General features: G+C 43.4%; 1 protein-coding gene and 1 long non-coding RNA gene across 11 annotated transcripts in view; one reads left to right on the plus strand and one right to left on the minus strand.

The window, feature by feature from the left end:
• Positions 1-961: 961 nt before the first annotated feature.
• On the minus strand, positions 962-9,059 carry LOC135975888 (uncharacterized). The gene is made up of 2 exons (XR_010592960.1): positions 8,818-9,059; positions 962-3,190 (listed from the first exon to the last, which is right to left on the minus strand). It is a non-coding gene; the product is annotated as an uncharacterized LOC135975888 (long non-coding RNA).
• Positions 9,060-9,085: 26 nt separating this feature from the next.
• Positions 9,086-27,367, plus strand: part of PRDM10 (PR/SET domain 10) — a 69,616-nt gene continuing 51,334 nt past the window's right edge. For 3 of the 10 annotated variants that reach the window (XR_010592959.1, XM_042851940.2, XM_065568961.1), the window contains exons 1-2: positions 9,388-9,517; positions 24,876-25,065. Coding sequence is in view for 9 of the 10 variants with exons in the window: in XM_042851940.2 (XP_042707874.2) it covers positions 24,973-25,065 (93 nt within the window). In the remaining variant the exon portion in view is untranslated. Of the gene's footprint in view, positions 9,175-9,249; positions 9,518-9,606; positions 9,720-15,633; positions 15,755-22,336; positions 22,465-23,299; positions 23,425-24,875; positions 25,066-27,367 lie in introns of those variants that run through there. The other 7 variants (XM_042851944.2, XM_065568960.1, XM_042851941.2 and 4 more) reach the window with 7 other exon arrangements.

Here is a 27,367-nt window from a genome sequence, read left to right on the forward strand (position 1 = left end):
AATTCAGTAGTGTTATTGTCCCACTATAAGTAAGAAAAGTCTAAGCAATACAGTATTAAGAGTCAGAGGGGTAACTGTGTTAGTCTGTATCAGCAAAAACAATGAGGAGTCCCTGTGGCACCTTAGGGTACCTCCAGACTACCCTCCGTATCGGCTGGTAGCGATTGATTTATCAGGGATCGATATATGGCATCTCGTTAAGACAGGATATATCGATCCCAGAATGCACTCCCTGTCGACTCCGGAACTCCACTGGGGGGAGCCACGGCTGTCAATCCCGCGCCGTGAGGACGGGAGGTAAGTCGGAATAAGATATGTGGACTTCAGCTACGGTATTCCCATAGCTGAAGTTCCGTATCTTAAATCGACACCCCCCACCCCTAGTGTAGACCAGGCCTTAGAGACTAACAAATTTATTTGAGCACAAGCTTTCATGGGCTATAACCCACTTGGCTATAACCCACTTCAAGTGGGTAATAGCCCACAAAAGCTTATGCCCAAATAAATTTGTTAGTCTCTAAGGTGCCACAAGGACTCCTCGTTTTTGTTAGTATTAGGAATGTAATTAGGAACTTCTTGGAGGATTAATTGTTATGCATGATCCAAAGTGTAAAGCATCCAGATTCATTTGACAGAAACCACAAAGTGGGATAGGGTGATGGTTTCTCCCAGTGTGCCCAGAACTGTGAATCACCCTGTTACTCCCCCTGCTTCAGGGAGAGAGAGACTTGCTAGTGCGGGTGTCAAGCTCCCTGACACCACCAGTCTATCTGTCAGCCACCCAGACAATCTTCTCAGATCTCTGCCAGCCCTTACTTTACTTTGCAGGGTAATAATAGGTGCAACCCAATCCCTGAGCCCCTCTGAAAACATCCTCCTGTAATATCCAGCCCCTGTCACTGGACGCCCACAGTAATTACCAGGTTTACCATTCCCAAGGGAACAGTGTACACACAGCTTGATTGGTACAACTCAGAATCAGGTTCTTTATAACATAACAGCATAGAGATATATTTACAGTGAAACAATCGTGAGTTTATGATCAAAGATTCGGATTTAAGAGATACTAAGGATAATGGAAACAGAAAAGGCTACGTAACAAAAAGTATAACACACTCCTTAGAGTCTAAACTTAACTGTAACAGGCTACAATCCTTGTCTAAAATAGTTTCCCACCTAAAACAATCTCGTCATCAGTCTACCTGCCTGGGAATTATGGTTCGTGGATTCATAAAGTGCTGTCCTTTTTCCTCTCTGTGTTGGACAACAGGGTGCTGCTCTCCCTGTCCTCCAGTTATAGTCTAATAAACCTTTGAAGTGCACCTCTAGACAAAGCTCTTTTCTTCACCCCTGCTGCTGTTCTCTTCCTGTTGACTTCCCATCCCCCTGTATGTAAACTGGGTTCCAATGCTTAGGCTTCCAATGCTTAATCTACATATGAACCTAGGCAGACCTGAATCTACTTCCCTTTGTCTGGCAAAACCTGTTTGTCCACCCAGCTTTCAGTACATATACACAACTCCTTAAATTTCATCCATACATATATTTTTGCAATGATTATGAGGATCAATCTGACATAAGCTTCAATTAGATACATTACATGATTTTCTTTCTGGATAGATACTATGAAAATGGTGTGGTAGCTGTAGTGACTTTGTCAGGCCTGTTAGGAATTGCTGACATAGAGCAGTGAACCCGTTGCCAACTGGCACCAATGGGCCTTTGTGTCATAGTTAGAGATAGGGGCAATCAGCTCCATTGAGATGTCAAAAATATTCGTAAAATCCATGATGTATTCCATGTTCTGTGCTGCAGGATACACAGGCACTTTCAGCTGGAACTGCAGCAAATTGTTCACTGTCAGTTTGAACATCCGTGAACTAGACTCAGGCTTGTATTAGCAAATCCTAATAAGAAAAGCCAGACTGGGTCAGACCAATGGTCCAGCTAGCCCAGTATCCTGTCTTCCGACAGTGGCCGGTGCCAGATGCTTCAGAGGGAATGAACAGAACAGGGCAATTATTAAGTGATCCATCCCCCGTCATCCAGTTCCAGCTTCTGGCAATGAGAGGCTTACGGATACCCAGAGCATGGGGTTGCATCCCTGACTGTCTTGGCTAGCAGCCGTTGATGGACCTATCCTCCAGGCACTTATCTAATAAATCCTGAATTGTTCCACTGATTGCAAACTGGAATTACAAAAGTTCAAGGCAACAATTTACAATTCCATAATTGTGGAGAAATGCTGAGCTCTAGCATACTTGAGGTTGCAAGAAGGGATAATTACATGCATTGTCAATTTGCTTCCTTGAAGACAACATCTGACCTTTGGGTCCCCAGCCTTCAAACTCTGGGCATGCCTACATCATACGGCGCTTGGATGCATCTGAGTGACATGAAATGAGCTCTGATGACAATAGAATGTCCACATTTTCTAAAAATACAATTATTGATAAACTAATCCAAAAAGCAAAGAAAAAAAATGAAGGATGAGATCAAGGAACCAAATTAACATATTTTAATCTTTAGTATAATTAGCTGCTAGGGTCTGAATTTGAAATGTTCCTGTGCCATCAGACATTTCTTAGACCAAGGCTCCGCCAGCCCTGTCTATCCTGGGCTGCTCTTTGCATCTTCTCTGTGTTAAGTCCCATAATTTTTTCCTCTCCGAGTAGTGTTCGAAGGAGGGAGTCTTTCAGTCACACACTTCTGCATGTTCTTCTGGTTGCACACCTGTCACGGCAGACACTTTTGCTTCATTCTTAACACATGTCCCAAATATTCCCATCTTCTTTCCTGGACATCTTAGAGATAAGGGGTTGCTGAACTCGGACGGATCTTGGCATTTGTTATAAATTCATTCCATTTAATACCGAATATTTTTCTAAGGCATTTGCTTTCAAACACCTTTCTGTACATAGGGTGGAATATATTGATTTCCCAAACTCAGTTTTGTTTCAAAATATCTCATTCCCTTAAATTACTCACCAAGATCAGATTCTCTTCTACCGAGACAAGTATCTTTTAGAGGATATATCCAAATACATTAAAGTGCAAAGAATAAATCAGTAAAAGTGTTTTGACAATAATCCATAAGGTGGCCTAAATCAGTAGGGCTCTATGCTGATGCAGGTGTTTGCCTCTGTTGAGTTCATTGCAGGATCAGTTAATTCACACAGGAAGCTGCAGTCTGGATACAATGAGATGTAGATGACATATGCAGTGCTGCCAATTTTTGCAATAATTGGTGTGTGTCTTAAAACCCCAGCACCTAGGCTGAGAATCTCAGCTTTCATTTAAAAATAGTACATTTCTAGCCCTCATCAATGTGGAGAAAAACATAAAAACTTGATCCCTACAGGCTCAGAAACCAAAAGGCAAATACAGGGAACCCCATTTTTATTTTTTAAGTCTCATGATCTTTAAGTCAACCTCACGATTTTTGGGGACCTGACTCATGATGTTTGAATGCTTGGTGATGGCAGTACCACCTGTGGTCAAATTCAGAGATCTTTTACTCAGACAACCATTGCCTCAAAATGGACTTTTGTGTGAATAAAGCCTTGTCTATAGTATTTTTGTAGCCATCAATATAGCTACACTGATGCATGGTTTACACTGGTCTGAAGCTGGGATATGTTGCAACAGTACACGTTATATCTACACTAGGGGTTTGCACCAGTGCAGATTCACTGATACAACTATATTAAGGTCTGATCTGGTGAGGTGCCAAGCACCGTCAGCTCCCTCTCAAGTTAATGGGAATTATGGGTGCTCTGCTTCTTAGAGGATTAGCTCTTTGGTGGCTAAAAACTACAGCTGGTTAAAAAATGTCCATGGGAAATCATCAATGCTTGAAAAGAAGAGGAAAAGGGAAAAAAATTCTGAAGCACCATTTCAAAACAAAACATTTCACTTTGAATCAATATGTCATTTTCCAATGTCAAAACACTACATTTCAACTGAGAAATGTCATATTTTTCATTCTGAATTGAAATTTTTCAGAACTTACAATTCTGCAAAATTTTTCAATATTTCTACTTGTTTGATTCAGGATGAAAACAAATGTCAAAATGTGGAAAATTTCCCTATTGTTATTCCGGGAAGAACTTAAAAATTGTCATTTCTCATTGATAAGACTGTTCACAATCATGGAAATATTGAAATAGTCAGAGGGACTTCTAAAAACTTGGTAGAAAATTAATTTAATAGATATTCTTATATAATAAATCTAAATAGTACAATGATGGACACACTAAAAGTACTTCCATATAGTAAATATTTAACTAAGATAGTTTAATACTAAGGTTTTCCTTGTTAATTCAACTTGTTTATTTGTAACAAACATTTTTAAGTTTCTGAATATAATTGCTGAGGTTTTGATTCACCCAGCCCTGTCTTTCTAATGGAGCTGAAAGTAACATGGCTCTTTTATTTCCTTCATTGTTTGTACACAACTGATCTCATTGGGAACAATATTAATCTACTGCTTCTGCAGAACCAAGATCACAACAGATTTTTGTGGTTCCTACAAAGATAGCAGCTATCAAAATTGACGGAATGTAATCAGATCTGCTGATATAAAAATCTCCCAACAGGGTTCCAAACATTTTAAGTAGAAGAGTTTCCTAGGTAAGGGATAACTTTCTGTGCTCTAAACTGATAAATAATCCCAGACAAAAGAAATTTAGTTAAATTGGAATTAAAGCTGAAATAAATTTCTCCACTGTAGTTTTCTGGAAAAAGCTCCAATTATTAAAAAGTCCTGAAATCCAAACACCACTGCTTCGCTACTCTTTTATTCACCCTACCCTGAGTGCCCTCCATGTAATGTATTATTATTTTAACTGGGGTAGCACCCAGGAACCCCAATCATGGACTAGGACCAACTGTATTAGGCGCTGTACAGACTCTAAACAAAAAAGTGGTCCCTGCCACCAAACAGCTGACAATTTAAGACGGGGTCTATCAGAAGTATCAAAGCAAGATAACACACAAAACCCTCTTGGCCATTTTATCTGGCCCTCGGCCCCAGGCAAATTTCATAAATGCCACCTTAGGCAGCAGACACCATTATATCAGACATCTGCAGAACTCTTTAAGTTTTCTATTAGAGAATGACAAATACGATTAACTTGGTTTGTGACGATGAGAGATTGAACTGGTTTGGAAAAAAGGAATAAAGCTTTATTTGTATGGTCTTTTGATGCAATGATCCCCTTAATCTAAATTTATGATGGCTTCCTTCTAAATTATTAATCTTATACCAACACCTCCACTATATCTAGTATTCTACCCTTATGGTATAAAACAGTGCAGTGTATTCAAACAGTTCAGAGGTGGTCAGTCAGATGTAAATGATTCTGATAGAAACATAGTCAAGATTGGAAAATTTCAACTCTATCTTCCAATTATTTAGGTTATAGACAGACATAGAGGAGCAGCAGGGGAGTGACAAACTAGTGATGGAATGTTCAATCCAATTTATGGTTCAATTTGCAAACCCTGACTCATGTAAGTAATCATCATGCATATGAGTAGTCCCAGTGACGTCAATGGGGCTACTAATATAAAGACTACTTACGTAACAACTCACAAGGATTTACAAGATTAGATCAATGTTCTTCATACAGATTATATAATTTGTAACCCATAATACTTTACAGAATTAGACAGTACCACAAAAAAGAATCAAATACATAATAGCAAAGAAGGGAATTCAGAGATATAGGCAGGGGAGAATAGAGGTATCTTTAGCTTAGATTTGAAATGAGGTGGAGAGTTGATGAGCTGGAGTTGAAAAAGGCTATTCCAGATGGCTGGAGTTGCAGAGGAGAAGGTTCTTGTACTGACAGTGGCTTTGTTGTGTGAGCGGTATGCCAATAAGCCAGCGGGGTTCAGCCACACAAGTTTTGTGAAGCAGGCTTATACACGGCAATTGGACAAAAAGAAGCCACAAGATCACTTTCTAACTGGATTTTGAAATGAATGAGAAGAAGGCAGAATTGCTGGGAGGAGGTGGGTGTATTGTACATCCGAGAAGGCAGACAGCACCACTCGCAGACTTGCAGAGGCCACAAGGAAGGGAATTGCAATAGCTAAGGCTGGAGAAGATGAAGGAATGGAGAAGAAATTCAGTTGAAGTACCATTGAGGCAGCAGTATACCACGGTGATAATGCTGAGATGTGGGGAAAAGTTCAGGATCAAGGATTACACCAATATTCCACACAATTAAGGAAAATGGGGAATTAATGAATGTAGTTTATTCTGGGTGCCTAGAAAAATACATTGGTTTGACAACAAAGTTCTTTCTTTCTGGGATCTGCGTGTGAATGAGGACACTAGGTAAATGGGCTCTCCATCAAAACACCAGAAACAAAAAGGATTAAAAGAAGGGAAATGTAGGCTTTACATCTGATTTCAAACACAAGAGTTGATGACTCATGATTTTCTGGATTTGGCAGCCCTTTATATCATATGATGTACTGTCTGCTTAGGCCCAATAGTTCTCTTCCGCTAAAGAGGGAAGCAAATACCCATAAATAACCCTTGGATTGTGGCCAGTGCAGGAGGAAGGGAAAGAATGGAGCCAATGCCACATATTCTTATGTGCCAAGTTATAACCCAAGACATGTCTGCATGAAAATATAACACAGTAGCATATGTGTATGTAAGCAAATGTAACAACTTTCCTATTCTCCAATCCAGAACACTAAAAAGGCACTATCAGGTACCATAGGCCTAAAATGCAGATTTGCTTAAAATACATGTTTTCTTTTCAAACTAATATGATTACAATGTTTTCATGAAGTTAAAATAAAATGGAAAATGAACCTGTTTTTCTTTGTTCTTAAACATTTCCTTGCTGTGTTTGCTACTCAAACATTTCAGCATCATGTCAGTGTGAAAGTATGAAATTGACTATAATAATAATACTAATAATAAAGGAAAAGAAGATGACTGCTTTAATCGTCTAAGCAAGCACACAATATCAGTGGAGAAAAACGAAACAGAGCCAAATCTTGCTCCTTTTACTCATGCAAGTAATCCTACTGTCTTCAATTTTTAAAATACTTTAGTTTTAATGATCTCAGGTGAAATTATTGACACAGGTAAGGCAATGTGCATATATGATTTTTAAATTGACAGTGTCCCTGTAGGTTTTAAATTTAAATAATCTAGTAAACATTCAACATTTTAGGAGACTACTTCAGAATACACCCATTAGCCCTTCCAGCATAGAAAAACTGAGCATCATACATCTTAAAAATAGAGGTTCTGAACTAGATCCTCATCTGAAAATCAGTTCTATTGAATCAATAGTGCGACATCAATTTATGTCTGATGAGGATCTAGGCCTCTCTGTGCTCTCGATATTGCTTCTCTGTGGCACTTTTTGTAAGAGTAGTGCTTTGCCTTTGTGTCCTTGATCACAATTTCCCCTTCCCCCACTGCCCTGCTCTGTCAGTTAGCTGCCATACTCCACTGAGTAGATAACTGCTCACAAAGCGGCTGCATTTCAGTGGCGCTGTATATATATCATTTGTAAAGGAATTTGAAATATTATGAGAATGAAAGCTGCTAGGAAGTATTCTTTTTAAAAAAGAACTTGCAAAATAAAATAAATTTCTGGGTATGTGGTAAATAAACACTAAGATAATTAGCAAAAAGAGTATTTTTCTGTGCCATACCAATATAAAGTCTTCCCCCCCCCCCCTAAAAAGAACAGTGGTAACCCCAAGAGAGAATGGAATATCAAACGGGTAGGTCAAGTTTCTGAACTATGCCAATTATTATCCTTGATTTATTTTGGGTGACATTTAAAACTCAAATTTATTATATAACACATGAACAGAAAGTAGAAGTAAATGAGACAAATGATGCAGGAGTCTCCAGAATATATCAGAGCATTATCTAATAGTCAGGAAGCATCACCCCAATTAAATATGCATTTCCTTGTGTACTGAAGTTATCCCTAATAACATTTTATACTTTTCACTTTAGAATACCAATTCTAAGTGAGTCTATGAAGAAACAAACCAAATTTCTGTTTCTTTTATAATTTGCAAATATCCTCTCCCAAAGAATTTTGGGAGAGTGCAGCTAGTGGTAGTTTTAAAAAACCCACCTTTTTCGGCCAGGCTAGACAAAACTCAGAGTAAAATGTGCGTTAAATTAATAATTTTGTATTTACATGTTTTTTATAAACACCTGTGAAGCATTTTGTGTTCACGTCTGTGCTGAAGATGCTATACAAAAATATAAAGTGTAAATGGACTAGGATCAATGTCCTTATTATACAACAGAAGCCAATTGACCACCCCTGCAAACCCACAAAAAACAACAAGAAAAAGAAAACCAACATCCTCAAACAAAAAGTGAGTTTAGGTTAGATTTTAAATTTAATTTCCCCCCTACAGAATAATACAGTGAAGAAGATGAAAGGATCAATTATGTCATCTAGTTCCTCCCTCCATAAAGCATCCCTACAACATGTGCACCATTGCTTTATGTTTACAATATAAAAACAATTCCTTACATTTATAAAGCAGCCTTCATCTCAAAGAATCTAAAAACCCATTACACACAATGCAAACACAAGAATGCCTTTGACTCCAAAATGCAGCCACCTCTCAACGGCAGGGGGCTGCACCCAGTACGCAATGGGGAGGGAGGAGAAATGTAGACCAAGAGTACCGGGGCAGAAGGCCCCTCTTACAAGAAATGTTCTGAGGGCAGAGCAGATGGAGATGCAAGATGGAAGGTCCCATCCCAGAAATGCACACACACAGCAAATGATACTGAACTCAGTTTACCTGGAGGATGAAGGGCTGGCTGAGTCCTGGACTGTAGGGCCTAGAGAAGAGAGAATAGGGTGAGGGGCTGGGTGTCAGGACTCCTGGGTTCCATGCCCTGCTCTGTCACTGCCGAACTAGCCAGCCCAATTCTCCATGTACTCATCTATTTGCTCCCCTTGCCTCTTGGATCATCCCCCCACCAGCAGGGGGCGCTGCTGGGCTTCCCTTCTCCCCGTCTACCCAACAGGGGGCACTACTCTACTCCCCTCACCGCCTCCCACAGCAGGAGGGCGGAGCCCGACGCTGAGAGACACACTGTGATTGGCGAGCAGGCCCCGGCGGAGCTGCGCTTGGATGAGAGCGGTGCTGTGATTGGTGCGTGGTGCTGGGGTGGGGTGGAAGCCCTGGCAAGGGTTCCCCCCTTCTTGTGGATGGGGGGGGCTTTGCTTCACCTCCCCCTGGGGACCCGGCCGCTTTGTGCTTATTTTTTTGTGGGGGGGTGCGTTTGCCCGGTTCCCGCGGGCTAGGGACTCCTGGCCAATCAGCGTGCAGCACTGATAGCTGTTGCCAGGCAGATTATGGTAATGAGGTTCGGGCGGCCGCCCCCCCTCCTGCTCTGCAGCTACCATTGTGAGGTGAGGACAGGTGGGGGGGTTTGGGGCGGCGGCGGGCCCTGCGGCGGCGGCCGGGGCGCGGCACCCACATGGGACCCCCTCAGGTAACGCGATGGGACGGTCCGGGAGGGGACTCTGGCCCAGGGGCACCGCAGATACATGCAAGGGGTTTGGGCTTGTTGTTTTAGTCGCACCCAAGATGGCGCCGGAGCCGGCGGCTCCTTAGCGCTGGGGCCGGGACAAACCGTTCGCTCCCGCGGGTGGGGGGGAGTAGGGCGCTGTCATTCCCCCCCCCTCGCAGGAGAGGTACAGTCCGCTTCTCCCCCCCCTCCCCGATCGGGATCCCCCACCCGCCCCGGACAGGGGGGTAAGGGGCTGCCCCCACCCGCGTTTCCCCCCTCCCGGATGGTACAGTCCGGACCCCGGCACCTCATTAATGGGGGGGGGGGTGTTGGAGCCATTTTACTCCCCTCCCAACATGCCGGGCATTTTGCCCCCGTATGGGCCGTTCATCTTCCCCTGCCCCCGTGGTTGGATCATTCCCCCTCCCCTCGGCTTCGGTCTTCTTCCTCTCCCAGCTCTTGCGGCGCGACCTTTCTGCCTCTTCCCCCCTCCCAGTCCCAAAGTGGTTGGGGCTGAGTGACCGTTGCGTGCCAGGCCAGCCATGGGGGCTGTTGCACCTCCCGCTTTGTCGGGGGGGGGGGGACAGTACTCTGTGCGGTGGAGAGGTCCTTGTTCTGATTGGCCACAGGCTTCGCACCCCTATCTCCCTTTGCGCCTTGGGGGGATCGCGCCCCCTCCTCTGATTGGCTGGTGTTGGGGTCGTTTTGTGTGTATGTTGGGGAGACCGTTAGGCTCTAGGGCGGGGGAGAGGTTCTGTCCCCCACTCTGATTGGCTGGGGTGTGTCTTGTCCCCCTTCTCTGATTGGGGGGGTGAGAGGAGTGGGGGAGACCGTTGGGCTGCTGGAGCCCAATTCTATTGGTGGGGCTGTTTTTCTGCCCAGTGCAGCCCCCCCCCCCCCCCCCCCCCCCCGGTGATTGGTTGTCAGGGGCTGGCTTGGCTGGTGCCCTGGCCTGGTGTGTTGGGGACTGAGGCCCACTGGGTTCCTCCCCATTCCCAGTAGGAGACAGGGGGTTGCCCAGGATGCAGATTGAGGGAAGAAGCCGGGCAGTGGGCATCTTGTGGGTGTTTGGGAGGTGCAACGGGTGCCGCCTCCCCATATCAAAATGAGGATGAGTTGCAAGGCAGCAACCTTTGCAGGACCCAAAATTGACTTTGGGGTACAGGAAAGTTTCAGTATTTCTCCATTTAAGCAATAGCCATCCTAGAAATACTATGGCAGAGCTATCTTACAGTGACTACTTATCCCAGCAATTTTGGGACTGTGCTGTTATTTGTTGGGTGTGATCCTTCCTCCCTAGCTCATGGGACACTATGTGGCCTTAAATCACTGGAGGGTGGCTGCTGAAATGTGCGTATATTGAGATGCTGACAGTTTGGGATCTCGGTCATAGAGCCAGCTTCTGTCTTCCAAATCTTATGAGAAGTTTAAAATAGCATGATACTTTAATCTAGAGATTTAGCAAAAAGATGGAAACATTACTAGAGGAAAGGAGAAAGAAATACAGAATTGGAGCAATTGGGAGATAAAACTTTGGGATGAGTGTGGTGAGCAAGAGGAGGAATACAACAAAATGACAAATGTAGGCTGGGGCAAACCCGAACAGTATTCTAGTGTTGATATGTTTCTGTCACCTCCCTTTATGGAAATCTAAGACTGCTTTGTACCTGGATGTTCTGGACATGTCTGCTTGTGGCACATGTACTTTGACAGGGGCCCTTATTGCTTTGATCTTTTTCAGTTTCTGAGGCCTCTACATTTTTTTCCCATTAGGTAGCTTTATTTTACTACTACACATATTGCTTATATAACACTGTATGGATATGTTGCTATTTTCCAGACAATTTAACAGGCAAGGGCCCTGATTCAAATTGCTTAGAATCTAAGGCTGTCTACACTACAGCTTATGTCGGCAGAACTTAAGTCACTGAGGGGTGTGAACCCCCTGAGCGACATAAGTTACACCTACATAAGCGCAGTGTGGATAGCGCTATGTCATCAGGAGAGCTCCTGCCAACATAGCTTCTGCTGGTTGCTGAGGTGATTTAATTAGGTCACCAGGAAAGCTCTTTTCTGTCAGCATAGAGCGTCTTCACCAGATGCACTCTTGCAGCAGTGTACAGGTAGACATGCCCTAAGTCTGAGCAGTTTGATGTGTGGGAGATCAGTCTTAGTACCAAAAGACAAAGCAGTATCTCAGTGAGAATAGAGCAAAAAATCTTTGTGAAAGAAGGAAGTTTGAAGGAGACTGTACCAAATTTAGTGGGCAGCATAAAGACTAGAAGGCCAAGAATGGGAGAAAGACAAAGGGAGTAGTTAGAGAAGTTGATGTGTAGCAGCTTAGCCAACATGAGGATGAAATGAGGACACAGATTTAGGTAGGAGTTTGATGAAGTTATTGTAGTCCAGTCAAAAAGACTAGCACTGTTTCTTTGAGAGACAGATCTGGATGCAAATTACAGTCAGGAGTTTGTAAAAGGACTCTCATTTCTCTGAGTAGAAGATTCCTGTTATAATTTGCAACCCATGGTCAGTTGGTATGATTGCTTTTTGAAAAAATTCCAGTGTCAGGATGTTACACTGTCCTGGGATTCATTCAGAATGCTTGATTTCCTGTTATACTCCATGGTTAAAATAAACAGATTTTTAGCAGCTAAATTTAATAAACTGCGGGAAACGATTTAGGAACATAATAATGAGATTTTAGGTGATCAGATAATATGATGATGGATGTGATATAAGAACCTAGAGAGATCCATTCCACACAATTTGAGTAAAGATTTGTTTGTGTTTGGCCAAATTATTTTCTTTATTATATGGTTAAATAAATGGCAACCATTACTCCTGTCCTGGAAATAAATAGACTTTTGTGTCCTAGATGTAAGTGTGATTTCCATCTCTAGTCAACCTGTGAAATATAAATCTTGTGGTCATACATTGCCTGATTACAAACATCCAACCAGAATGCACTGGAGCCAGAGTTCCTTGAAATAAATATGTTTTTGATGAGTGAAAAAAGCAGTCATGACTCAGTAGTCAGTGAGGTTAAATATATTGCACCTTCCAGCCCTCTTGCCATGAGAGCAAATTCTTCCAAAGGCTCTCAGGAAATTTACTGACTTACCTCCCATGTGTGCTGGGATAATTAAGTTAAGTGTAGGATACAGCTTTTTTGCAGACACATGTGTTGCTACTTTTGAGCATAATAAACCATTTTGATATTAAAAGCTGGATGACAATTCATAGCATAATTTAGTATAAAACCCACCTTGCATGATGGTCTTGCTGTCCTTGTATATGATTAGTGGTGAAAGAAAGTATTCAATGCTCAGCACCAATAGCATTCAGCTAATAGCCATTGCTGTTTTTGCTGTAAGGAACCTCAGTCAGCATGCAAACCTCTTCTGTAGCCTTGAGTAAATCAAAGCAACCCTTTTATGCACCAGTATTGTAAAGGGATTCTCATTTGAGATATTGCCATGGCTTTATGACTCTCTGAGCCGAGAGGTGGACCATTACACTTGCATAGCTCCAGTTTTCTCCCATCTTTATCCTATCAGAGCAGGGGCAAAAAAGAATGCTTGGAAACCCCTTGATGTTGGTTTCTCTGTGGGATCTCCCAAGCTGGTCTCAGCAGGGGTACTGCTTTAACTCCAAGGGTCCTGCTGCAGAATCTGTCCTCTCTATTTGTCAGTCTTCTGCATATTCTCACTGTTGAGGAAAGGTGCCCTTTCCCCAACAGCAGGAATATAAAAGGCCACACACTTGAAATACAGATACTGTTAAGTATTTTGTGTGTGTGTGTCTACTTCAGGAACCCCTATATCAAAAATCCCCATGGAAGAAGAACCAAAATATATTGATCCCAGCTATTCCCAGGAGAAAAATGCTACCTCCAGCCATGGTTTCCAGCTAAGCGACTCCGATCTGAGACTGCCTACACTACAGCTTATGTCGGTATAACTTCTGTCGCTCAGGGGGGGTAAATAAATCACCCTCCAACCAACATAAGCACCGGTGTGGACAACACTGTTGGTGGGAGAGCTTCTCCCACTGATATAGCTTCTGTCGCTCGTGGAGGCTGGAGTCATTAAGTCAACAGGAGAGCTTAGAGTGCTACATTAGAGAGCTGTGCCACTGTAAATTCTCTAGTGTAGCCGTGCCCTGAGTCTCCTCATAAGGAAATGAAAGAAATCACTCTCCTTCTTTGCTTCCCTGAAAAAAAAGTGGAGAAAGAATTACTGTGGTGGCCAGAAGATACTGGTATGGTGGAAGCTCTTGTTGGATGCCATCAAGCAGGTGTTTGATTTATAGAGCAGGGCTTCTCAACCTTTTTCTTGCTGCGGCCCCCCTCAGTATGCTATAAAAATGCCGGGGCCCGGCAGGGGGTGAGGGGAAGGAGGGCCTTGGGCATAGGCATAGTATTACTTCGGGGGGGGGGCAAGGGCTGGTGGGGCTCGAGTCAACTCCACAAAGCAGAGTCCAGGGAGGGAGCACCACCTCCATCCCCTGACTCACTCCAGAGGCCACCCAGCCTGTCTGGGCTGTAGGGGGATGCAAGCAAAAATATAACTCCAACTGTGGGCTCAGTTCAAAAAGTTTGAAAACCGCTCAGGGTGCAGGGAGAGGGTAGCTAGGGGCTGTGTGAAGTGAGGGGAATAGCTCAGGGTGCAGGGAAGGGGATAGCTAGGGCTGTGTGCGGGCAGGGGTGTAGCTTAAGGTACAGGGAAGGGGATAGCTAGGGGTTGGGGGGGGGCTCCCGGTGCAGCTCCCGGCTTCAGCGGGGAGGGAGGTGCTGGGGTTCCTGGCTTCAGCCATCCACTGCTCCTGGCTTGGGGGGGCGGGCTGCCGGCTTCAGCCCCGTGCCCCTCCCAGCTGAGGGGGGGAGGGGCCGCCAGCTTCAGCTCCATGCTGCTCCTGGCTGGGGCTGAGGGGCCGCCGGCTTCAGCACTGGGGCTCAGGGGAGCTGGGTTTCAGAAACAGGGTTCCACAGCCCCCCTGAAAGGGCTCGTGAACCCCCAGTTGAGAACCACTGCTATAGACAATCACAGATCTGGTTAAAGTCATGGGTGTGCTAAACACCCTTCTTTCTGGTTGGCTGGAAGGAGCAGTTAAATGTTCCTTTATGAAGTGAGATAACTGAAAACTATAGAAGCTTCTGGCCAAGGGAGTAGACTGCATGACAAGGCTTGTGAAAAAACTAACACTGGGAGAGTAAGGGGGTTTCCCTGGGACTGGTTGTAAATGCAGGGGCTAGAAGATTGTTTTGACAGGCTCTGTGTGTGAGATGCAGAAAGCCAGCAGAGAAGCAGTCATGAGCGTGCCCCCGAAAAGGATCAGAGAGACAGCTCCTTGGGCACAGAACTGTCTGGAGGAGCAGATTTGGAAATAGTGAGCAAGGAAACTGCGGGCTGTTTTTTGTTTCTACTGTATTCAGGGATGGAAGACTTTGTGTATATTCTTTGTAAATAAATAGGATTGAACCAAAGAATGTACCTGAGTGCATAATCAGTTTCTCTCCCTAATGGAAACAACGCCGGTATTGGCTAACCATACAGACCAAACAGGCAACACTATCTGTGCCCAAAAAAATGGGAAGCGAATGTCCCGTGCTCAAACACCATAAGAATTTTTGTAATGTAAGAACCTAAACACACCTCTACTCCGATATAACGTGACCCGATATAACACGAATTCGGATATAACCCGGTAAAGCAGTGCTCTGGGGGAGGTGGGGGCGGGGCTGCACACTCCGGTGGATCAAAGCAAGTTCGATATAACGCGGTTTCACCTATAACGCGGTAAGATTTTTTGGCTCCCGCGGACAGCGTTATATCGGGGTAGAGGTGTAGAAGAGAAAAGAAATGGAATCATGTGACAGGAGGAAAGCTCTTTGGAGAGCCTCTCAAGAAAGCAGTTATATAGGCAGTGGACAAGGAGAAGATGCCTTTTCCCTCCAAGTAGATGAAAATATATACACAATTTCATAGGAATAAGCCCTACTTTCGGAGCTTCTCTGCCTCCGTATTCATTGGATCAGAAAACAGATACTTACCATAAGATCACCTCGGAACTGACTCAGAATCAACTTCTTTCAGAGCACTTTGCAGTAACAAGAGCTCAGCATGATTCACCTCAGCACCTTGCCTGCCTAAAGATCTGTGTCCCCTGGGGAAGACTCCTCAACTTTGCAAATCCTGGGGCTTCTGCTTTGAACAGGTAGTAAGGAGTATGCAACAGAATTTCCTAGCACCCTCCCTCCCTTCAATCTCTTCATAATCAATGCTTCCCTCTTCTCACTTTGTCCATTTTTCCCAAGAACTCCAGATTCAGGAAGTTAGTTCAGGCTGGAGTAGTAGAAGTTGTTCCAAGGAAAGAGAGGTACCAGGAAGTTAACTCTTCCATCTTGGTTCTGAAACAATTTGGTGGAGTTAGGAATTCTGGATTTATATCTCTTTCTCCAGAATTTCTGAGTCATCTCCAGTTCAATTTCACTGTTCCCCAATCAATAATCTGCTTAATTTACTGGACTGAGAAGCACAGGGTCAAAGCAGTTCATCCTAAATAGAATTGACCAGATCCACATCAGTGGATACCAGTCATTTCAGCTGGGGAGCCCATTCAAACAATGTTAATGCAGGGGCATTGGTCAACTCTTGCAACATCAGCTTTCCAGAACTAAGTTATGTCGTTAGCTCTCATAAGGTAAAATTATCACCATGTCCTCATTATAGCTAATACTATGACCATGGCCTATGCTAGCCAGCTAGGGGACACCAAACCTCTTCTTTGTATGAGAAAGTGATGTCCTTTCTCAGGTATTCAGAGATAAACATAGCTTCTCTGAAAGCCTTTGATACTGAAAGGGAACTCTTTGCCGCTGTCTTCTGGCTCAGTCGGAAGTGAGTGGATTCATCATAAGGGAGTTTTCAAACCTTCCTTCTCAAGAAGTTAGGAAATCCCAGTAATAACACCATGCAGGGAAAAACAGTGCTTTGGCTAGACCCATAGTTCGTGCATTTTCTGAGGCTGCTAGCAAGAGTGCAAGCTGTGGTTTTGGTGATATGGATATTTGTCCACCGGAACTTGGACTGAGAATCCCATTAAAGCCAATTGCAAAACTCCCATTGACTTCAGTGGGGCTGGATTTCACCTCCCATTCATAACTCACTTCACAGTGATCTGATACTACAGAGACTGATGTAGCCTTCTGATTCAATGAGTGCACTGGAGGGTGGGGAGCTGGGGGGATAAGAGAGGGCCCAGGCCTGTGGGGTTGTTGCCCTCCCTGTGGAGATGGGGGGCTCTGCCCTGTGTGCAGCTGGGGGTCTGCTTCCAGTTCCATCTCTCCATGAGCTCCAGACCCACTGCTGATGGGAGCGGTATCCCCGAATCTGCACCTACCGCCGGGCTCTTGCCCTGGTAGGTTGACTTGGGCCCGGCATAGGGTGACCAGACAGCAAGTGTGAAAAATCAGGACAGCGGGTGGGGGGAGGGGGTAATAGGAGCCTATATAAGAAAAAGACCCCAAAATTGGGACTGTCCCCGTAAAATTGGGACATCTGGTCACCCTAGCCCAGCATGATGATGCCAGTGGTGGTGATAGTGGGATCTGGTACAAGCAAGTTGCTCCCTGCACTACCTATGGCAGGCGCCAAACCTGATTGGTGCTGAAACTGCGAATGTCAGGTAGCAACTCCACTCACTCAAATTTGGCCTGGTCGTCCCTCCGTCACACTAGGACAAACTGACCCTTTGTTGGTGGGGTGGCCAGGCTGCTTTTGAGTGAATGTCATTGCAACCTGGCACAAGGAGTCACTGTGCCACTCTCTCAAATTTGGCCCGGCAGCGCCTCCATTGTGATGGGGGGACAGCTAGGCCAAACTTGAGATGGAGGTCCTATGCAAAAGCACTGAGTGCATATTGGTTGATGTGGGCCTGATTTCTGTAAGTGCAATTGCATCCGTTGACCTCAACTAGAGCTGCCCTGGGATGCTAATAAGTTAGTCGCTACTGACATAAACTGGATTAAATCTTGTGGTCTAGAAATGAAGAACACTGTTCTCTCCTGCCAGCATCTGAAGCCTTCCAAGTGTTTAGAGAGAGAGAGAGAGGGTGTGTGTGTGTGTGTGTGTTTTAATTCTTAATTTGTTTAAAGACATTTTCTGTTACGAAAAATATTTACCAAGTAGAAACATATCAATTTTCATATAAATGGCAGACATTGCTGCTGGAATTCACTCTGAGGTGAGGTCACACTGGTATTATGACTACAAAAGTAGAGGGTATTTATTATTCTGTATATATTATAAAGGTGCCACTGTCCCTGTGCAAATGACTTTCTTAGCTGAACAGTTATTTTCTGCAAGTAAAAGGTTAGACCCCTATTATTCAGAGAATAAATTAAGGAGACAAATTAAGAATTTTACATTTGTAAAATTTAGTAACCAGTATACTAAACTGTTCCTGTCCCTGACGCTGCAGTAACAGAAATACTAAGTGACAGATTATTTGTCATTCTGTAATTCAAAATCCATCATATCAATAAATGGTTGAGCTGTCTTATTTTCTAGTGAACATTTCTCAGATTAAGGGCATGCTGAGATCAGTACCTGAATCAATGTAACTGCAGCTGCTTGTGTATCAGGAGCTCCTTAAAACTGTCTGCTTAGTGCAGTGTCTATACAGGAGATACTGCCTGTTTTCCTCTTCCTGTAACTTCACCTTCAGTCACCATTAAAACAGACTGTGTATTTTCTACACAGTGGACATTGAGGGATCTTTGTTTATTGCGTCAAAAAAGGAACATTTTTTGGTTTCATTGTGATCCAGGACTTTCTGTCCAACCACTAAAAGGTCCCTTCATACTAATTTTTTTAGTCTTTCATATGTGCTATCCTAAAATCCTTCCTTCTCTGCCTTTTATAATGTAAAGTAATATCAAATAAACAATTTAAGCCAGCAGATCTCAACCTTTTACCACTTGGGACCCAGAAACTAGCTATGGCATCTTGCTGTGACCAACCCAAATCCTACAGTTTTTGTGGACCTGTCCTTGGATTCATGGCAAGAAATTATGGCTGGTGTATGGGTCCTGATGCAGGTGGGGCTATTGCTGGGTAGCATGCAGAGGGACAAGTGCTTTATGATGAGGGTATTAATTGATGGTGTTGGGCGGTGGTATGGGTTGGGATGAGATGGAGGGGGATTGGTGCTGTTAGGGAGGATAGTGGTTGGATGGGGAACTGGCTAAGAAGGCTGGGTGGGGGTAGCTTGTGCTGGGGTTAGCAGGGCCCATGAGGGGGTTGATGCTGGGTGCGGAGTTGTGGATGAGGTGCGTCTGTCTATGCCCAGTGCTTAGGGGAGGGGGCAGAACAGGGAGAAGGCGGGGGCAGCCACAGAAGGTGAGGGGAGGAGGAAGAGGGAGGGAATTGCTCCTTCCCTTCCTTGTCCTTGCTCCGGCTGAGTCCTATTACCCCTAGGTACCCCTAGTTTCTTTTATCCTTGTAACGGGTGGTGTGGGTCAAGCCCCTTCACTTGAGAATTCCTGAATTAAGCTCATTATTTTGTACATTTCCAGTTTTCCAAATCGCTGTTGAGGTGCACACCTGCATTTGGTCTTGCCCCAACCTTCCCTCCGATTTTGGGGAATCTTGATGGAATAATATATTATTTTGTGAGCCAACATTGATGAGATTTTGGAAAGGTCAAAGAGGAGGCAAGTGCTGGAAGAGAAGAGGGACAGAGTCTGTGAGGATGGCAGGAGTCCCCAGAGGATTTTAACAAAAGTAGAGCAGTTTAAACTGTATCCTGAAATGAATGAGGAGCCAGTGGAGTTGTTTGAAGAGTTTGCTGAGGGGGTTGCACTTTATAGATTTGAGAAGACAGGCAGCTGCATTCTACATGTGTTGGCATCTGGAGGACTGGACCTAGGGATGACATAGAGGATGGAGTTAAAGAGCTAGGTGTTATTATTACAGGAGAGTAAACCATGGATGAGATTAAATGATCATTTAAATAGATCTTGCAAGAGAATTCTCAGCGGAATCCGGGTGCATGCACCCAAGGCAATATTGTGTTGAATTTAAATAGGTAATTTCCTAATAATAAAGGGAAATGTGTGGGTTTCGCCTCACACCATATCCTGCTGTGTTGTTTATGCTGCATTCTATTGGTATCCTGTTTCTTTCACACTCGAGGATGATGATATGATGTATTTATATCTATTATCATTGCAGCCCTTGTGTCATCACCTGATTCCATACTGAGTGAGGCATGCCTGCTATTTTGAGGAGGAAAATGCTCTCTTCATGGGCGCTGTAAATGGTTTAGCAGCATATTGCACATTGGCATACTGATTAACGTGCTGCTTATGGTCTATATATGTCTCAGGGATGCTATAGAAATGCAAGTAATTGAGTTACATCAGGTTCATATTGCATCTGCATGCATCCCTTCTGACACAGCAGAATCTCCCATGTTTGCACTGATATGCCTATATTTCTAAGGTGTCAAACTTCTACACGTGGTGTGGAAAAGCCCCCAAAATATTTGGAAAGAGAAATGTATACATGTAGAAAATGATCCATAGACAGGTAGCACGGATAGAGAGAAGAGAGCATTCCCTCATTATGCCAGATGTTTGGGTATCCCAGACAAAGGACAAGGCCCGTGCACCCAGCCCTGAAAACTGTGACCCTTACCCACTGCACTCAGTTCCCTGCATTATAGCCATCCTGAAGTGCAGCACTCATTGCACAGAACTCCAGACAGGAAGGCTGAGTATGATAACAGGACATACGCAAATCTGTGATTGTACAGTTCCCCACCCCACCCCCTTGCCCTTTCTGTTTCCCAAGCAGTTGTGTTTCTTTTCAATAAATGAATTTTCTTTTCAATAAATGGATTTTTTGGCTTTGAAAACATTCTTTATTATTGCATAAAGTAAAAGACACCTTAGCCCAGGAAAGCAACAGGCACTGCAAGTCAGTGTAGCAAACACAGATTCCTACTAACATTGGAACCACTGCACTTCACTCCCGTGCAGGGCACCAGACATTACTGGTGGCTTTCAGTCTCAAATTGCTCCCTCAAGGCATCCCTAATCCTTGCAGCCCTTGCTGGGCCCCTCTAATAGCCCTGCTCTCTGGCTGTTCAGATTCAGCCTCCGGGTGTTGAACCTCCGAGTTCCATGCCCGAGTGAATCTTTCACCCTTCCCTTCACAAATGTTATGGAGGGTACAGCACGCAGATATAACCGCAGGGATGTTGTCATTGGCCAGGTCCAGCTTCCCATATAGAGAGCGCCAGCAGCCCTTTAAACAGCCAAAAGCACACTCCACAGTCATTCTGCACCAGCTCAACCTGTTGTTGAACTGCTCCTTGCTGCTGTCAAGGCTCCCTGTGTAGGGTTTCATGAGCCACGGCATTAAAGGGTAAGTGGGATGTCCAAGAATCACAATGGGCATTTCGACTTCCCCTAGGGTGATCTTCTCGTCTGGGAAAAAAGTCCCGGCTTGCAGCTTCCTGAACAGGCCAGTGTTCCGAAAGATGCGTGCATCATGCACCTTTCCGGGCCAGCCTGCGTTAATGTCAATGAAACGCCCACGGTGATCCACAAGCGCCTGGAGAACCATAGAGAAATACCCCTTCCGATTAATGTACTCGGAGGCTAGCTGGGCTGGTGCCAGAATTGGAATAAGCCTCCTATCTGTCACCCCTCCGCAGTTGGGGAAACCCATTTGTGCAAAGCCAGCCACAATGTCATGCACGTTACCCAGAGTCACAGTTCTTCTGAGCAGGATAAGATTAATGGCCCTGCAAAATTGCATCAACATGATTCCATCAGTTGACTTTGCCACTCCAAACTGGTTAGCGACCGATCGGTAGCTGTCTGGAGTTGCCAGCTTCCAGATTGCAATAGCCATCCGCTTCTCCACCGGCAGGGCAGCTCTCAATCTCGTGTCCTTGCGCCAAAGGGTGGGGGCGAGCTCCTCACACAGTCCCATGAAAGTGGCTTTTCTCATCTGAAAGTTCTGCAGCCACTGCTCCTCATCCCAGACTTGCAGGACAATGTGATCCCACCATTCAGTGCTTGTTTCCTGAGGCCAAAAGCGGCGTTCCACGGTGGTGAGCATGTCCGTGAATGCCATAAGCAATCTCGTGTCGTATGCGTTACTGGAGTAGATATCATTGTCGGAGTCCTCACTGTCAGTTTGGATCTTAACGAGTAACTCGACTGCCAAACGTGATGTGCTGACGAGATTCGTCAGAGTATTCCTCCATTCCTGCAGACCGAAAGGGAAGACAGAGCACACAGTACAAAAAATGTTGAAAGATGGCGCCAAATGTGGATGGAAGCACCGGGATTGCTGGGATGTGAACTGATGCATCACGAGGCGTTGGGACAGGACCCAGAATGCCCCACATCCCCTATCCCCTTCCCACAAGCCACAGCTCCAGAATGGGAAGAGGTGCTCTGTGGGATAGCTGCCCATAATGCACCGCTCCCAATGCCGCTGCAAGTATCGCAAATGTGGCCATGCCAGTGCGCTTGCAGCTGTCAGTGTGGACAGACTGCAGCGCTTTCCTTACTGCGCTCTACGAAGGCTGGTTTAACTCAAAGCGCTCTACATTTGCAAGTGTAGCCATACCCTGAATGTAGACCAAACTTCCACTCTTCCTGAGATTTGGCTTTATCAGTAACTCACAGAGCCACAGCAAAAAATTAAACCAAACCCAATGCTTTCTCCCTAAGCTTGGCTGTTCCTAGTGTTCCCCTGCAATGATTATATTATAAAGTTCAGTTTTGGGGCCAAAGAATCATTCCAACCTCCTTTATATTCAACATAGAAGAGCTATTCCTACCACCATGAGTCAGCAGGAATGAATCAGCATCTGCCTTCAAGATTCCAATACCTGTTTAAAGGGTGAGTCAGTCAAAAAAACTCTGCCACCCTGTTACACCATCTGTTAATTGATTATATTCATGCTTTCCACTTAATTCAGTGCTTGGTTTACTTGATCAGATCCTTAGTAACCAAATCTCTCTCTCTGTCGCTCTCTCATGTATATGTAAATAGAATAAATAAACCAAACAATAAAACCTTCAGCATTTATTTTGATCCATTTTGATTGTTTTAGGCAGGTGGTTATTGGATAATTGATTAAAGAACTGGCTATGCAATTACTGCTATTCAATTAATACTGATGGCCAAAAACTTAGAATAAATTGATAGAAAAGGAACGCAAGAAAGATTGTTATGATATTATGATAAATACAGCTAAACGCTGTCTTGTTCAGACTTTGTTATTAATATTATGAACACTGACATGTGCTACACAATCCGTTATATACACCCTGGTGATCATATGGCTAAGAAAATCAGTGAATTATTTCAGTTAAAGTAACAGAAAGGATTAGATAAGAATAAGAAGAAAGTCTTAAAATAATACTTACCTACATTACAAAGCACTTTGAGGTGTTTGGATAAAAGATGCTATAGAAGGTCAAAATACTCTGTATTATTATTTATTATAGTTAATCCTTTCTTTAGCACCTTATAATATAGCCTCTTGGACAGCAGTGTTAGATGATTCTCAGCCCTGACCATTGTTCAGTGCAGCCAATAGTGTTTTTTTCTGACTAGTAAGATCCCTGGCTAAAGCATCACTCATTGATATGGCATTGCATTTTTTCTTACTTCTTCTGCTCTTTGCCCAGATTTTAGGATTGAGTACTATGTGGGGTGTATATATACCATCACTCATGAATGTAACATTTCTGTTTTCTTTTCCCCGGAGTCTAACGGCATGAGTGTATGTGAAGTCACATGACATATCCTACTTTCTTCCATCAACCCTTTGGTTGAGCAACATATGCATGCGAGGTATTTCTTAGCATGAGGGAGTCAGTGGGAGGCTGTTACCAGTGATGATAGCATGACATACTGTCTAATAAAGCACAAAAACCTCTTTCCCCCGTTTGCTGTTTTTCAGTGTGGAGATAGTGTTAATTTTTCCATCACTGCACGGGATGACGTTATAGTAAAGCTTTCCTGAATTATTGCTTTGTGCATTCTTGGGAAAGCCTGTGTAGGATGCATGTGCTCAGATCCTGCACGGCTACTTCATTGTTCGTGAGATTAACAGAAGGCAGAAAATGCCTGCTTTTTTCCCCCTTTTCTTTTACTAGCTTGTCAGTGACGAACCGAATGCCAGAATTTATGGGAATAAATTATGACTGTAATAATTTGCCTTTAAAATGTAAATCGGTGATAGCATCAGTGAGGGACCTTCTGCTTTCTTCCTGGTGCACAGGCAGGTGCCAGCATCAGATCAGCCCAACTAGACAACCAGTATAAAATAAAGTTAATTGGACTTGCTGAAAAATCAAATGGGCTAAGCCTCATGCTAATTCCTAAGTCTGTGATTTAATATGACATTGGAGACGAAGGACTGGGAAGGTGCTGAATGACTGACTAAACCAATCAGCAGAGCTGTAAATTACACTTCTGAGATTCCCAATGGCAGCTTGAGAGGCTCCGATAAAATCGCAAGGGGTGAATAAAACCTACCATGGAAGCAATTTGTCAAAATTTCCAGGCTCACATCGATTAGAATTTAAGCTTCATTGTTCTTCTCTCTCGCTGTTTAAAAAAATGTCTCGTTTAATAGTATCTGAAATGCCAGCTGCACATGGAGAGTTGCCTCTAAACTCATGATTGGTTTAGTGTTGCACTAAAAATTAAACAAATACATTGAGAAAACAGTGGCTTCCTTCCGAACATAATGATTATTTTTGTGAAAGACTGAGGTTCAATTCCCAGCACTGTCTCTTGATCCCTAGGCCACTAGAGGCTGAGAAAGTTGTAGATGGAACATCCTGTTGCCAGGAAGAAACAAACCCTTTCTGACCAGTGCAGGAGCAGCAGTGATGGGCTTCAAAAGGAATCCAGTCTAACCCTAAGCTCATGGATGATCAGTGTAATGTGATGACCTTGAGGGAAGGGAAATGGATCTTTTTTAAACTCCTCTCTCTGCTCTGCAATAATTATCACATTCAGTGCTGCAGGATGGATCTGTTTCTCCCAGGCCTCCTAAGGAGCTCTGCCATTTGCAGTTGTTGGCCTGTTTCCTCATCTACTGTAGATAGAAAATACTGTACAGCAGGATTTGGGAAAGAGAACTGAGAAAAAATATGTTCATAAAATTAAGACTTCTGTCCTAGAAGCACATCCCTGCATGTGGTAGATAGTAACACCTTTCAGCTGCCTTTCTGTTACAATGGAAATTGATTGTACTCGGCTATTTAATATCTTGGGTCTCTTTTCTGTCATAGCCATGTTACAGAAGATCACCTTGTCTTGTGTGAGTAGAGACACAGCGAACAGATGAATCTATTCAGCCAAGCACTGCTCCTGTAATTAGCTGTCACCATGGAGCACCACAGCAGGGACGAGATGGACTCGAAAGAGGAAAGTCCACAGGTGTGGTCTGAATCTGCTGAGCAGGAACAGAATACTGCTCAGGTGACTAGCAGCTCCTAGAACTTTCTCTAATTATTTCTTAGAGTCAGGGATTGAGTTGGGCTTGCTTGCAGCAGGTCAACAAGCTCATACTTTTTGTCCGGAGCCTGCCATCTTGTGCTCCAGAAGCTAAGCTTGAGAAGAAATTGAAGCCTAGCCACTATGTTTGCAAAGTAAAGCTTGAGCAATTGAATTGAGTGTAAACCAATGCTGTGAAGTCTGTCTGAGTTTGCAGACAGCCTGAAACAATAGCTCTGAGAGATATTAACTATCCCTATTCATTTTGAGGGGTGTGATTTCTGGAGCCTACCAATGGTCATTTAAATGTCAACATTGTCCACAATTTCACTGCTAGTATAAGCACACAGCGCCGGGGAACGACAATCATAAGAAGCTTTGCACAATCTGCTGGTAGTGGCATCAGAAATGGACATAGCTGGGCTTGGAAGCATGGGTGGAAGCTTGGGAAAGTACCACAATTTCTTTCTTTCTAATCGGACCTCTGGATAAAGTGTTGTAGTAGTGCAGGAGGAGGTGATGCCAAAAGGAAATATGTAATTTCCAGTGACCACTACAGCCAAATCCTTCTTTTATGTGTAAGAATTCATTGAATTAGTCCAACTGATGTCAGTAGGATTAGTCACATGACTAACACAAGACCATAATACATATATAGTAGATTCCTACTGCCATTTTTTCATTGTAAGCATAACAGAAAGTCACATCACACATCCACTTTGCTTTAATTTTCTAGCACCAATGTGGATCAGTTCAAAGCATTACTGTCAAAAGTAATATCATATATACAGAATTTTTTTTTAAACCGTGGTTATTATTGGGCCTTAGGTTTATAAAAATCTCATTTACTTTACATTGCTTCTGTTTCACTCTTTGTATTCCACTCAGTTTGGACAGCAAAAGCAAGATTCAGTAGTTTCACATTAGTTTCAAATCAGTTTCATGTTTACTTCTCAAATATTAGTAAGATACTGTTGCTCAGGGTCTCAGCAGTGCAGCGGAATGATTTAAAATACACATTAAAAACAATTATTCAATTTTTGTTTAGCTGAATTTGCATAGGATTGTGAGTAAGGCCTTGAAATCCTGGCCGTCCCAATAACTTGCTCTCTGGACTTTGCCAAAAACTGCATTTGTCTGTACCTCAGCTCCTCCTGCTGTAAAATGGGAATAACAATGCTTACTTCCTCTGGCTACTGCAAAGGGATGTTGTGAGGATTCATTAGTATTTTCACAGCATCCTGGAAATGAAAGGCACCGTATGCATGCTATGTATTATTCTCATCATTATTATTAGTTTTTAAATGTCATTTTATTTTCAAGATCTACATTTAGTGCCTAAACTAAGATGCTTATGTTTTTTCTTAGAAAAAATATCCCAAAAGACCAAACAAAATCAATTATTTTATAACAAGTTTTAATAAAATAATATGAATTTTATTTCAAACTCTGTGAAAGTGCAGTACCTGCATATACTCTGGCTAAGATACTTTGGAAATGGATATCTAAAGTTAGGTTCCTAATTCCATATTTAGGTATCTAAATAAATGGCCCAGTTTTCAAAATTTCTGAGCACTTCAGCTCAAAGTTGTCAAGAAGAGAACACTTGCCTACTGGCAACAAGATTGAGAACAACTCATTTCAGACAGGCCATCGTGGACAACAATTTCCAGTCACTACCTGGCTAGATATGAACTGCTGGCCTGGAGGTGCAGTCTCTGTATCCCATTAGCAGCTTTAGGAGCTATCAAATAATTTTTGCAATTATATTTTTTCCCATTCAAATAGCTTTATGCATGTACATCCTACAGGGAAACAATCCCACATATCACATTCCAACATTACAGATATAGTAGTATCACTTGCAGCAGCATCAGTAAGTTAATGAACTATGTTGGCTGTTCAAATAAGAACTAAATAATTACTATCCAAATACAAAACTGAATGAATGAAATAATATAAATCCACAAAATTGTATTAAAATAAATTGAAAAAGTATAGAAACAATTAACAAGGCTTGTTCTGTATCATCTCGACTTCTTTTTGCAAAAAGCAGAAGGGAGAAGAATGATCCAAGAACTAAATGTTAGGAATGGCTGTGTATAAATATTTATGTCTCTAGTTAAAATGCAGAGTAAAAAGGAAAAGGATGTAGTGATTTTTATGTGCAGGATTCTACCTCACTGGCATTTAGATTAGGCTTCTCAGTCCAAATTATACAATGATTTTTGTGTTATGTCCATAACAATTGGCTGTGTAGAATGGACTCAGGAGGTCTTTACATGAT

Source organism: Chrysemys picta, chromosome 16 (assembly GCF_011386835.1).
Source record: "Chrysemys picta bellii isolate R12L10 chromosome 16, ASM1138683v2, whole genome shotgun sequence".
Classification (NCBI taxonomy): Eukaryota; Metazoa; Chordata; order Testudines; family Emydidae; genus Chrysemys; species Chrysemys picta.